Source organism: Acipenser ruthenus, chromosome 46, assembly GCF_902713425.1.
Source record: "Acipenser ruthenus chromosome 46, fAciRut3.2 maternal haplotype, whole genome shotgun sequence".
NCBI classification, from domain to species: Eukaryota; Metazoa; Chordata; class Actinopteri; order Acipenseriformes; family Acipenseridae; genus Acipenser; species Acipenser ruthenus.
In genome coordinates, this window is record NC_081234.1 from 3,667,696 (window position 1) to 3,682,514 (window position 14,819).

Below are 14,819 nucleotides of genomic sequence, written 5' to 3' on the forward strand. Positions count from 1 at the left end.
CCTACCTTCATGTCTGGACCTATGGTTGCTGGGCCTGTCTCCCAGGTCATGGCCACACCAGACACAGTTGGTCACCTGGGCTCCTGCTCCGCTCCCCTTGGTAGCCCAGACGTCGCTACACGGTCACCTGGGCTTGCACCTCTGCCTGGGGCAGCAGCCGACTGGTCGCCTGCCTGCACTCGCAACACCCCATCCACTGCACCTGGGTTCCCTATCGCTGGGTCAGTCCCGTCATGAATGCTCCCCAACCCTCCGTCAAGGATGGGAGGACAGTAGGGGACTTGAGGGAGGGTTTTAGGGGAGGGGGCAGGTGGTTTTTTTTCTGTGTAAAGCGTTTTGTGGCGGCCCTCGTTAAAGGCGCTTACAAAAATAAAGATTGCTTGATTGATTGAAAGGGTTAAGGGAGTAAAAATTCCCAATTCCAAAAGGATTATATAGCGAAACGCTGGTCCCCCAGTGTCTCTCCCTGCACACCATATGGTCGTGCCTTTACAAGGAGTCACTCGGGGGCTTAAGGAATAGCACTGATCTGTCTTACAGCCTAAACACACTACCCTAGAGACAAGTTTACAAAGCCTTCATAAACCCATGAAAACTAGGCCGACTGTGCATTTTGATTGGCTACTCACTTCCTGTGGAAGGCATGCTGGCATGGCAACACTCCCAGCTCATCCTTCACTTTGAAATCTTCAAGGCAAACAGCACAGGTTTGCTGTGAGAGAGCAGAGAGAGCAGAGAGAGCAGAGAGAAAATATACCGGGACAAAATCATTATTACTGTGGCTGAAAAGATTTAAAACAGAACACAAAAATAAACCTAAACACAATAAACATTTTAATAAACATTAACCAAAAATTACCTGTTTTATGGGGATCTTCCCTTAATCTTCAAATGTTCTGAAAACTAGTATCTGGCATTGTAAATTCTTTAGTAGAATACTTATGTGAAAAACAATGTTCAATAACAATATAAAGATAACTTTAAAACTACATTAATGTCAACTATTTTATTGAAAATGTGTATGATGTTCAAAGCAAGCACTTTAATCTACATTTCAGTCTCCAATTCATACTTATTATTATGATTATAAAAAATATGTAAGTGTATATTATTGGAGAGAATTAATTATACAAGGGGAGCCTGATAATAAAATGTAATACAGGTGCCCTCCACTTATAACAGACTCCAAGGGGCAATGGAAATCAGTACTTTTTAACTGTAGTAGTATGCAACTGTGAACAGAAGTACCTTAAATATAAACAATACAAGAAAGCTTATGGGCCGTACAATGTAAGAAGTAGTACCATTTTATGAATTTATATTTTCGCTAAATGTAATTAAAATTGTATACGTTTGTGACAGGCTAGGTACAGGGATGATGTCAGGTCAGAAAGAATCACACACAGACAGGCAGTGCTTGCAGTGAAACTTAGATGCTATTGCGCTCAGTGAGTTTATTGTAAAATAAAAGGTTTAAACAGAAAACAGGATACGGCACTTGCAGCCAAAATAAACAGACAAACAAAACAAACAGACACTAACAAACACGTACCACGTAGCAATTGCTTTTTATTTCTCTCCTCACTCTCTCCCGTTCCTTCGCCCTGAACACACAACCCCAAGTGAATGAAACGTGCATCTATATATACAATTGTGCTGGGATTCAATTACTAATTAATTATTCACCTGAATCCCAGCATGTGAACTAATCTGTGAAAACCCCGTGCTCACATATCAAGTACTTTAAATGCAGTGAAGGGAAATGCAATCCCCGTGCCTAAATACAATTATACATTTTAAATAACTCGTGCTGCACACACCAATTTATATCCCGTGCAGCAATATCTATACACCAAAATTAACACACCACACGCAACATACAACACAGAAATGCACACAGGGGCGGGGCACATTGCCACAACGTTATACATTTAAACCGTACAACGACTGTGCCTACAAAAACATAGAAGAATAAAAGTAAACAGCAACTGTCACCGTGACTGTCATTTGTCGGATGTACCTTATTTGCGCAAAATATCTACCTGTGGAACAGGAAAACTGTACATATTAAAACAGTATATACGTTATAAACAAGTCTGTTTTAACCAGAGTAATTCCCCATTAAAGCCCATGTTTGGCAGGAGCATGCCTCCTCAATATGTTGTAAACGGAACTCTGTTATAAGTGGAGTGCACCTGTATTTAATATAAAAAAAAAAAAAAACACATTCATTAAAACAAACACCTAGTTTGGATTGTCAAGGTGTAAGTTGCAAACAAATCCTGACCCCATGAGTAGTGCCAGTAAGTATGACCATCTTGAACCCCTGACACTCCAAATCCTACTGTATTGTTCCGGGGCTGTATTCTTTAATGAACATTTAATGCAATCCAGTTTGCAGTTTAAACCTTTAGAAGTCCTGATATAAGTGTGAAATGCATATAATAAATTGTATTTACCCATGACTGAGATACAGATAAACTGTTCTTAGGAGAACTTTATAAAGTTTCATTACAATATGGCTGCATATCCCAATATTAAAAAGTCTCATTACATTAAGAAAAGTTACGAACGAAGAGTGGCCATCTGCCCCATCAATATGATGTAATTTAACCAGGTAAGACAAATTGAGAACCTTATTTAAAATGGTGAACTGGGGAACAGGGCAGAGGAACTAGAGTTGAAACCGAGAACTAGCCAGGCAGCGGTTTTATTTAGTAGTGACAGTGATCAAGGCCGATTGTTTCTTCACATGTTTAGAAGCACTTACCCCATGCAGATTTAACTTCTTTGCATCTCCTTTCAATACAACCTAGGGGGAAACAAAGACTGCCAAATTATATATTCTATTTCTATTTGAGATATTTACAGTATATTTCAAATAACACTTAGCAGCAGATATAGTTCTTAATTTCATATCAGTACATCAGAGAGCAAGTACTTTCACATTTTATTTTCTTGTTATTTTTAAAATGTCTTGTTACCTTTTTATGATGTTCACAGTCATTCTGAATTAATCAAATACTGTGCTTTCATAATAGGCTAGGCTTCATAATAGGCTATATTTTAGCTAAAGTGTTTTTATAGACGAGCCAGCGGCACCAAGTGATCTATCACTTTGGATTGAGTTTATTTTTGTTTTTCTGGCAATACACAGCAGATGGTGCTGACGTTTAAAAGATATATGTATATATAAATGAACACTTTTGGATGTACGTAACAGGTTTAAATTATTAACAAAGAAAATATTTCAAGACCTTTAGGACAAAAGCCCTTCACTGTGTAGAAAGAAAAGTAAACACAGCGCAGTAAACTTGTTATTTTTTCTGAAAATACAAACCAACCTGAAATATAAACTATTTTTAAAACCGCACCTTTACATGATTAAGACGACAGAGGTTACACAATACCTCTGTAATCTAGGGGGCAAGGCTTGTCAAATATAGGTTTGTGATAAATCACAAACTATTATTTTTATTTTATTTTTTAAACAGTGTTTGTGTGTGTGCGTACTGCACCTTTACATAATGTACAAAGGGAAGACAAAACTTACCAACCCTTTGCTCCAAAGGACTGTCTATCAAAAACCCCCTCATTGCAAAGGGAGAAGGTTCTTTTGAGAGGGAGCAGTTTCAAGACACACTACAATAAATTACATACCTCCTTGTATCCGAATCTCTCACATTGTGCCTGGTGTCTGAGTTTACTGAAACAGAAAGAGAGGGATATTTATTGCAGTCCACTTAGGCTGCACTGTGGCTTATTTGCAAAAATGATCTACGTATTGACTGCTGTAGTTCCTGTCTCTACCCTTAAGATAATATTGCCTTCCTATGGCAACGTGGTTTGTAGCACGCAGGTGTAGAGGTGATGCAGTGCTCAGGAATCACTTGAACCAACACAGTTCACGGTTAAACAGCTCTTTATTGGCTGATAAATAATAATAACTGGCTCGACACACCAATGTGTATCGCTCAGTTAAACCACGGGGTTCAGTCCCAAAATAATAAGACACTAAATAAGACACACAAAAATACAGACACAATCACATAATCCAGTAGTGAGTGCTCTTTGTGCAAGTGGTGAACAATGGTGCAGTGCAGCCTGGGTTTAATACTGGCTTTGTAGTGCCAGCTCCCGGATAGTTTAGCTGTCTAATAATGACAAACAAATATTAGTTAATACGACAAAACAACACAACACGAAACACCCATGGTTCTTTTTCGCTTCACTCTTTTACAGGTCCTTTCATAAACTTAACAAAGGAACAGATTGTATCGTCACCTCCCCTGAAATACCCTTAGTCACGCCCCCTCCGACAGCTGGTTCAATCACGTCTCCTCCAATCCATGACTGACACATCGCTTACCGTACTAGGGTGATGACTTCTGGTATTGGTGACTCCGCCCCCTTCCTGGATGGCCAGCTTCCGACCTAACCCTAGTATGAACTGCCAAACCATCCAGTATGAGGCCCACCGTTCCTGTTATACCGCGCCCTCACAGGTCGGGGGGGAGATTTGTTAACTAGGACTCATTCGCTCTCCGTCACATTCCATATTAAACTGTCTTGCACAAAACACCTCTCCGCTTAGTGTCATGATACTACTGTATACGAGCTAGAATATAATCAACTGCTCTTTTTTTCTTTGCAAAGCCAAATTAGTCCAAATACAAAAAATAAAAACATATTAAACTTGACAAGGGAAAGCATTCCCAGGCATAATCTAAGGCAATGCCTTATTAGACTGAAAAACAAGTAAAATGGATAGGTTAAAAAGTCAATTACAGTAAAATGGTAGTCAAATAATACATTTTTACTTGACAACATCTGTAATAGTGCTGCACATAGCACCGAGACAGCCCTTGTCAGAGTTGTGAATGATCTGCTGATAAACTCTGACCCAGGCTTTCCATCAGTATTAATTCTTCTAGATCTAAGTGCTGCCTTTAATACTGTAGACCATTCCATCCTACTGAATCGTCTGGAATGCACAGTGGGACTGTCTGGCCTGACCTGGTTCAAATGTTATCTTTTGATAGGTTTCAGTTTGTCTCTATTGGGGAGGGAAAATCAGCATTATCAGAGGATGTCTGTGGTGTTCCACAGGGCTCCATTCTAGGTCTCTTGTTGTTTTCATTATATATGCTATCGTTGGGTGACATTATCTGCAGACAAGGAGTGAACTTCCATTGTTATGCTATGCTATGCTGATTACCCAGCTATATTTGTCCCTAAAGCCATGAATTGCCTGCCTGGCATTGGATGTCACAAAATTTTCTAATGTTGAATTCAGATAAAACAGCGTTTATGCTAGTGGGATCACAGAACCAACTAAAAAGGAAAGGTGGGATTACATGAGCTTGACCCATCAAAACTTAAACTAGAATTTTTTGGGGGGGGTCATCTTTGATCCTGATCTCTCACTGAGACTCATATTAGGGAAGTTAATAAAGTATCTTTTTACCATTGAGAAATATAGCCAAACTTAGACCAAATTATTTCTGTATCTGATGCTGAGAAACTAATGCATGCCTTTGTTTCACGTTAAAAGCGATCACATTTAAAAACAGCTTTCACATACTAGTGATATTTAGGAAGGTTATTCATTTCCTCCTGGACTATAGCAGAGCTTGCAGATGTATACCTGTCTATACAAAGTCAAGAGGTTGCTTTAGGAGGGATGGATGTGTGTGTGTGTGTGTGTGTGTGTGTCTGCAGCTGAAACTACCTTTAGGGCACTGGATACAAGGTGTGTTCTTTTCCCCCACAGAAGCTTATTATTATTATTATTATTATTATTTAGCAGACGCCTTTATCTATGGCAACTTACAGAGACTAGCTTTACAATAGCTTGCCAAGTATGCATCAGATGCAGAGTCACTTACAAATACATCTCACCCGAAAGACGGAGCACAAGGAGGTTAAGTGACTTGCTCAGGGTCACACAATGAGTCAGTTGCTGAGGTGGGATTTGAACCGGGGACCTCCTGGTTCAAGCCCTTTTCTTTAACCACTGGACCACACAGCCTCCTTATAATGCAGTAAACAGACCGAACTGTAGCTGACACTGCAGCTTTACAATAGCTTGCCAACATGATAAAGGTAATTTAGCAAATTCAAATAAAGTGGTCACCTTAAATGTCTGAATGCAAAGTCAAGAAAATGCAGTTTTAAAACTCCAAATTTGAATGAGGCAACGATATTAAATGGAAGAACAGGGACAAGGAACAGAAAAACTATTTGAGAGCCCAAATCAGTTATGAATCACAACATGTTGACTCGTGTCAGAGTTACAGCTCAAAGTTTCAGAGAGTACCACTAGATCTTGCCTTAAATCACAGAATATTCATTTTCAATTCCATATTAAATATTTATACAGATGTCAGGCTGTACTGGTAACAATGAATTGTATATTTTATACGTTGCATTATGTCAGTCACATGTATATCTGCTAGCATGGATGTCAAAAGATTAACTCACTATGACTCACAGTATGTGTACAAGGGTGACTAAGATAAAGAATAGATTTACTGAGTAAGGTAGCCCATGATTAGTGTTAATTCAAAGTAATGACTAAAGCTAAGTTTTACCATTTTAGAAAAGCAAAATATGAAGGTATGAAACAGAGACTAACAGAAGTAGATTGGATTAAAATAGAGAAAACATCCACAGAAAAAGGATGGCTGTTTTTTTTAAAAATGTAGTACTAGAGGCGCAAAACAATTACATCCCAAAAGTAGACAAATCTAAATCTAAAACAAAATGGCCAAAATGGTTTAATAGATCAATTAAAAAAAATATTCAGCGAAAAAAGGCACTTTACAGTGTTTAAGAGACAAAAAACAAAGTACACAGAAAGAGTACTTGGAACTGCAAACACAAGTCAAAAAGGAAGTTAGAAAGGCCAAGAGAGATAGAAATCAATATTGCTAAGGGGGCCAAAACTAATTCCAAAATGTTTTTCCAATACTATAACAGCAAGAGAACATTCAAAGAGGAGGTTAAATGTCTAAGAGACACAAAGGGCAAAATCATAGATGAAGAAAAAAAAATAGCAAATATATTAAATGATTACTTTTCACAGGTTTTTACAAAGGAGGACACGGACAACATGCCCCACATGTCGACCTGTTCCTATCCAGTGTTAAATAACTTTAGCATAACAGAGGCAGAAGTATTAGAGAGACTAGGAGCTCTTAAAATAAACAAATCCCTTGGGCCGGATGAGATCCTCCCAATAGTACTCAAAGAAACGAAAGAAGTTATTTACAAACCGCTAACCAAGATCATGCAACAGTCTCTTAACACAAAAAGGGAGACAAAACCGAACCAGGTAACTACAGACCAATAAGCCTGACTTCTATTATATGTAAACTTATGGAAACTATAATAAAATCTAAAATGGAAAATTACCTATATGGTGACAATATCCTGGGAGACAGTCAGCATGGTTTTAGGAAAGGGAGATCGTGTCTAACTAACCTACTTGACTTTTTTGAGGATGCAACATTGACAATGGATAAGCATACGACATGGCTTATTTTGATTTCCAGAAAGCTTTTGACAAAGTCCTGCATAAAAGATTAATTCTCAAACTGAAAGCAGTAGGGATTCAAGGAAATGCATGCACATGGATTAGGGAGTGGTTAACATGCAGAAAACAGAAAGTACTGATTAGATAGAGGAGAAACCTCAAAATGGAGCGAGGTAACCAGTGGAGTACCACAGGGATCAGTATTAGGTCCTCTGCTATTCCTAAACTACATTCATGATTTAAATTCTGGTATAGTAAGCAAACTTGTTAAATTTGCAGACGACACAAAAATAGGAGGAGTGGCAAACACTGTTGCAGCAGCAAAGGTCATTAAAAATGATCTAGAAAGCATTCAGAACTGGGCAGACACATGGCAAATGACATTTAATAGAGAAAAGTGTAAAGTATTGCATGCAGGAAATAAAAATGTGCATTATAAATATCATATGGGAGATACTGAAATTGAAGAAGGGAACTATGAAAAAGACCTAGGAATTTATGTTGACTCAGAAATGTCTTCATCTAGACAATGTGGGGAAGCTATAAAAAAGGCCAACAAGATGCTCGGATATATTGTGAGAAGTGTTGAATTTAAAATCAAGGGAAGTAATGGTAAAACTTTACAATGCATTAGTAAGACCTCACCTAGAATATCGTGTTCGGTTTTGGTCACCTTGCAACAAAAAGGACATTGCTGCTCTACAAAGAGTGCAAAGAAGAGTGACCAGAATTATTCCGGGTTTAAAAGGCATGTCATATGCAGACAGGCTTAATTAATTGAATCTATTCAGTCTTGAACAAAGAAGACTACGCAGCAATCTGTTTCAAGCATTCAGAATCTTAAAACGTATTGACAATGTTGACCCAAGGGACTTTTTCGACCTCCAAAAAGAAACAAGGATCAGGGGTCACAAATGGAGATTAGATAAAGGGGCATTCAGAACAGAAAATAGGAGGCACTTTTTTACACAGAGAATTGTGAGGGTCTGGAACGAACTCCCCAGTAATGTTGTTGAAGCCGACACCCTGGGATCCTTCAAGAAGCTGCTTGATGAGATTCTGGGATCAATAAGCTACTAACAACCAAACGAGCAAGATGGGCCGAATGGCCTCCTCTCGTTTAAACTTTCTTATGTAATATACGTCAACACTTTAAATTTCAGAAAAAACACAGACACGGTTCTTACCTCAGGCTGGGATACTGGGATGACCTGGAAATTATTCAATTTTGGTGGTGTTTTGACTTCTTGCTGTCTTTTACAGAATTGATCCAGGTATTATGGTATTTTTAAGCTGATGTAAAATTCTCTGGTTGCTGACAGGTGGATGAGGCCAAATACTTATCTTGGTGAGAAACCCAGCGACTCTTTCAACAGTCTTCTTCCAACAAACTCTCTTGATTGGACATAGTCAATGTCCCCTGTATATCTAATACATACTAAGTTTCTTCTTTTCAGGGCAGAGGCCAGTCTAGCTGTGCCGGGTCCCCCATTACTGTGCTAGAAAATTCTCGGGGCGCTGCCATCGTTGCAGTGCCCGACCACCAAAACAAAACAAATGCTAAAAATTAACTTTTAACCCAAAAGGACCCCTCCTGCAAGGAAGAAACCTTTTATTTTAAACACTTGGACACTATACGCTGTGCTTACACGGCAGTCCACTGCCCCTATGAAAACAGGAGAAATGTGTGCAGTGATCGGGAAGTGAAGTCTGGTTTTATGGAGGAGGGACACGGATTTGGTGCCGAAAAGGACTATATCACAATGACCACTGGGTAAGAGATCTGTTTGTTTCTCCTGACCAGGTAAAATGGAGACTGGGAGTTCATTTTGTGTGTGGAGTTCATCATATGAGGTAAGAAAGACTTATTTCCTTTTCAATAGTATTTGTTATTTTTACATTACAATTGCTAAATATTAAAAAAGAAAGACTCCCACTCGGAGCCTACTGTAGAATACAGTATTTTTTATTTTTATGTTTTTTAATACACAGTTCCACAGTTAGTCAAAGCAGCAAGTCCAAAAATAACTTGAGGGATTGGGGGGGGGGCAGCAGCAGCAGTGATAAGATCTCCTCGCTTACACTCCCTATTGTTTGAGTTCGGAAGTAGTTAAGGTCGGAGGAAGTGCTGTATTTACAGAGGCTGTCAGAGAGCAGCGCTGCACATCTCTGACCTTGGAGGAAAGGATGTTAGCTTATACTCTCTCAGCAATCCCTGCCTGCCTGCTTCTATACTAGAGAGAGAAAGGAAGGCTAACACTATTATTATGATAATTACATAAGGAATTATGTACACCCAACTGTACATAATAAGGCTGTCACTGCATCAACGCTTATGAGAACATAAAAACCAAGAGAGCACTAGCCCCAAGATGAAATTACTGCACTCAAATGTTTTGGCGTATTTTATTTATTATTATTATTATTATTATTATTAAGCAGATGCCCTTACCCAGGGCGACTTACAGTTGTATACAAAAAATACATATAAAAAATTACAGTAAAATTATGAGCAAGATACAAAATACAATGACTTCAGTCCTAACAAGAGCCAATAATAAACATAGTATGGGATTTGTTATAAAACATGGTATAAAATTTAGAAATGCTCAAATAAACGTAATGAATTCAATGACAAATGTTTTGCGTACTCATTTTTAAATGTCTTCAATGTTTGAGACAGATGTTCAACAGTTTCTTTTAGTATTTCTAGAATACATGGAAACAATTTAATTAATAAAAATTAAGACGTATATGACCACAGAGGGTTTGTGACTTCATTCTTATCTATAAAAAACACTCAATGGTAGAATATGTGGTAATACTAAAATAAATATCTTTGACATATGTTTTGTGGGATATTTGGGGTGGTTTAATATATTTATGTAACTTATTTATTTGATTAGAGTTACCTATTGAGTCTGAGGCCTCATTTACAAAGGTGTTCTATTTCACGGATTGCTTTGAAGCGCATACTGATCACCTATCTAAAAGATTTTATTAAATTTGTGCACAGAACAAAGTACACAGAAACAGTACTTGGAACTGTAAACACAAGTCAAAAAGGAAGGTAGAAAGGCAAAGACAGAGATAGAAATGAACATTGCTAAGGGGGATAAAACCAATTCAAAATAGTTTTTCCAATATTATAACAGCAAGAGAATATTCAAAGACGAGGTCAAATGTCCAAGAGATACAAACGGCAAAATCATAGATGAAGAGAAAAAAATAGCAAATATATTAAATGATTACTTTTCACAAGTTTTGACCAAGGAGGACAACATGCCCCACATGTTGACCTGTTCCTATCCAGTTTTAAATAGCTTTAGCATAACAGAGGCAGAAGTGTTAAAGGGACTAGGAGCTCTTAAAATAAACAAATCCCCTTGGCCAGATGAGATCCTCCCAATAGTACTCAAAGAAATGAAAGAAGTTATTTACAAACCGCTAAACAAGTTCATGCAACAGTCTCTTGACACAGGGGTTGTACCGACAGACTGGAAAATAACAAACGTTATATCGATCTACAAAAAGGGAGACAAAACCGAACCAGGTAAACTACAGACCAATAAACCTAACTTCTATTATATGTAAACTTATGGAAACTATAATAAGACCCAAAATAGAAAATTACCTATATGGTAACAACATCCTGGGAGACAGACACAATCTCCCTTTCCTAAAAGCATGCTGACTAACTAACCTGCTTGACTTTTTTAAGGATGCAACACTGACAATGGATAATTGCAAAGCATACGACATGGTTTATTTAGATTTCCAGAAAGCTTTTGACAAAGTCCCGCATAAAAGATTAATTCTCAAACTGAACGCAGTAGGGATTCAAGGAAATGCATGCACATGGATTAGGGAGTGGTTAACATGTAGAAAACAGAAAGTACTGATTAGAGGAGAAACGTCAAAATGGAACAAGGTAACCAGTGGTGTACCACAGGGATCAGTATTAGGTCCTCTGCTATTCCTAATCTACATTAATGATTTAGATTCTGGTATAGTAAGCAAACTTGTTAAATTTGCAGACGACACAAAAATAGGAGGAGTGGCAAACACTGTTGCAGCAGCAAAGGTCATTCAAAATGATCTTGAAAGCATTCAGAACTGGGCAGACACATGGCAAATGACATTTAATAGAGAAAAGTGTAAGGTACTGCATGCAGGAAATACAAATATGCATTATAAATATCATATGGGAGATACTGAAATTGAAGAAGGAATCTATGAAAAATGTGTTGGTTTCATATAACATGAACAAAATTTACTTTTGTGAGCCATCTACATAACACATTATATATCTATACATATGGCAGTCAACACATTTGCCATAAATATATGAAAGAAATAATGACACAAAGGCAATTTTTGTTTGTGTGTTTTCTGTCTAATTCCTTCGGCTGTAAATACAAAATTAGAGCCATCAAAATTGATCACCATGACTACATCCACCACATGCACAGGTAAAGTCTTACTGGTAAACAATGTCCTTCCAGGTTTCATCATAGATAAGAAGTTCTAAATCTAGACGTAAAAAAATATAAAGTGTGACATATGGGTGGACAGAAAGATAGACTAACAGCTGCCCCATATATACTGATTCTGACTCTCAATACTGTTTCACCACAATCGGATCGACTGTTCTTTAGATAGACAGCTATGGCCAAATGTTTTGAATTTTAGGATTGACATAACATTATTCTCTCTCCTCTGTCCTAATTCTCCTCGACCTCTCTGCTGCCTTTGACACTGTTGATCACTCTATTCTACTATCATCTCTTGCTGACCTGGGGATCTCTGGCACTGCTCTGGCCTGGTTCTCCTCCTACCTCTCCAACCGCACTTACCAGGTAACCTGGCGTGGAGCAACCTCCACACCTCACCCTCTCTTAACTGGAGTCCCCCAAGGGTCAGTCTTGGGTCCTCTCCTACACCTCTACACCCGCTCCCTGGGCCCCCTCATCGCATCCTATGGTTTCTCATACCATTTCTATGCTAATGATGCTCAGATTTTCCTCTCCTTCCCCACCTCTGACTCCACCATCTCCTCCCGTATCTCTACCTGTCTGTCTGCTATTTCCTCCTGGATGCACTCGCATGTCCTCAAACTCAACCTCTCTAAATCTGACCTCCTTTTCTTTCCCTCCTCCTCCCCCCTCCTCTAATCTCTCTCTCTGTTCCTCTGGAATCTACCACACTCTCTCCCTCTTCCTCGGCTAAGAACCTTGGAGTCACCCTGGACCCCTGCCTCTCTTATTCCCAGCACATCTCCACTCTGGCACGCACTTGCCGATTCTTCCTGAGCAACATCCGAAGAATCCGACCCTTCCTCACCAACAATGCTACCCAGCTCCTGGTCCAGGCCCTGGTACTCTCCCGCGTAGACTACTGCAACTCCCTCCTGGCTGGCCTCCCTGCATCCGCCACCCGTCCGCTCCAGCTCATCCTGGTGTTCTCTCTGCCTCGCTTTGCCCATGCTACTCCACTACTCCGCTCACTCCACTGGCTCCCGATCACCGCTCGCATCCAGTTCAAGACTCTTGTACTAGCCTACAGATGCCTTGACCAGACTGCACCCAGCTACCTCCAGACCCTCATCTCTCCCTACACCCCCACTCGACCTCTCCGCTCCGCCTGCACTAGAAGACTAGCTCTACCTCCGCTACGCTCCCCTGCCTCCAGAGCCCGCTCCTTCTCCACCCTTGCTCCGCAGTGGTGGAATGACCTTTCTACAGATGTCAGGACTGCCCAGTCCCTGACCACATTCTGGCGCCTCCTTAAGACTCACCTCTTCAAAGAGCACCTGTAGAACTCCTCTGTTTGTATCCTGGGACACTATCACCCTTCATGTAAATGTGCTTTATTTTGCTCTCATCTGCCCCCTATTTTACTGCATTTAATCCTGTACTTCAGAATACTGTAATCTGCCAAGTGTTTAACCTGTAATACTTTGTATTTAAGCATATCCTGATGTAACTATCACTATTTAATCATATCCTGATGTCACTATCACTATTATCTGCTGTATTATTGAATTGTGGTTTGTCACACTTGTACTTTGCTTGAACAAAAGTTATTGTATTTCTTGCTCTTATTGTATCACTTGTATTGTAACACTTGAAATGTATTTGCTTACGATTGTAAGTCGCCCTGGATAAGGGCGTCTGCTAAGAAATAAATAATAATAATAAATATTCAACAGGTTTTATTCAACTTTATAAAGCACAATTAGTTAATTTTATAGGCTTATATATGACATATAGTTTGTGGTTTGAAAATACAGGGCTGGCTAAGAGTGCTAGGTACAGCCATACATGCTGTCACTCATGTAGCCGACAGAGTGATGAAAACATACTGGCTCGGAAAAAGCCATGGGGAACACTTGTTGAAATGGAAGGCGGCCATATTGAACATTTGTTATGACTGTCTTATCAGACATTTTCATGTATAATTTTGTATTCCATAGTTAACCAACTACATGCTTTTCACAAATAGGCTTTAACACTGCCCCCATTTCTTTTGTTTTTTTTGCAAAGTTGTGCCATATTCTGCACTCTGCATTTGCTAGACAGGGCTCAGCTTGGGTGAATATACCTCAACATCTTAATGCCAGCCCTGAAAGACTATTTGAGATCCACAAGTGTAATTTTTTTTATGTGGGTGATTAAAGTAGATTGGGGTTCTGTAGTCTGCATCTGGACCCTGACTGAGTGACACTTGAACAAAAACTTTGATGTAATTTCCTGCCTTCTAATTTCCTGTGCGAGTCAGGATGCTGTATGTGCTCAATGCTCAGTATGTTTGTCAGGCCTGCTTGGAGAGCTCATCAGGGAGTTCATTGTTCGGGGCCTCTCTCCTGGGGATTTGCAGAGGGCTCTCCCAATTACTGACCTACAGTGGTTGGGGGTGGGGGTGTGTCTATAACTTTATACCAGCTGCACGCTGCATGAGAACAAAACGTCTCTCTCCATTTCTTGCTTTTAAATCACTCACCCCTAAAATAGTGACTTGGGACAGGGAATGAGGGGTGTCAGGGGAATGAATTGGTGACAGGTTGTTACATAACCAAGGGGTGACCAAGTGCTTTTAAGAAACAAATTATGACTTATGCCTTATACATAGGAGTATGTAGTTTGACAGTCACATTTAGATCTTCATCATTTAGATCTTCATTCCTTATGCACTTGTAGGACTATTTTCTCATGAAATATTAAATTAGACATGAACCGTTTGATGTATTACAGTAAGGCTATCCGTGTATGGTAGTTTTTTG

At 39.2% G+C, this 14,819-nt stretch overlaps 1 protein-coding gene across 1 annotated transcript in view; it reads right to left on the minus strand.

Annotated features, from left to right (window-relative positions):
• LOC117397703 (RING finger protein 122) overlaps positions 1-14,819 on the minus strand; it is a 57,379-nt gene that overhangs the window by 10,625 nt on the left and 31,935 nt on the right. The window contains exons 3-5 of the mRNA XM_059013631.1: positions 3,661-3,706; positions 2,771-2,812; positions 630-712 (exon numbers count right to left, since the gene is read on the minus strand). Of these exons, the coding sequence (XP_058869614.1) occupies positions 630-712; positions 2,771-2,812; positions 3,661-3,706 (171 nt within the window). The remainder of the gene's footprint in view (positions 1-629; positions 713-2,770; positions 2,813-3,660; positions 3,707-14,819) is intronic.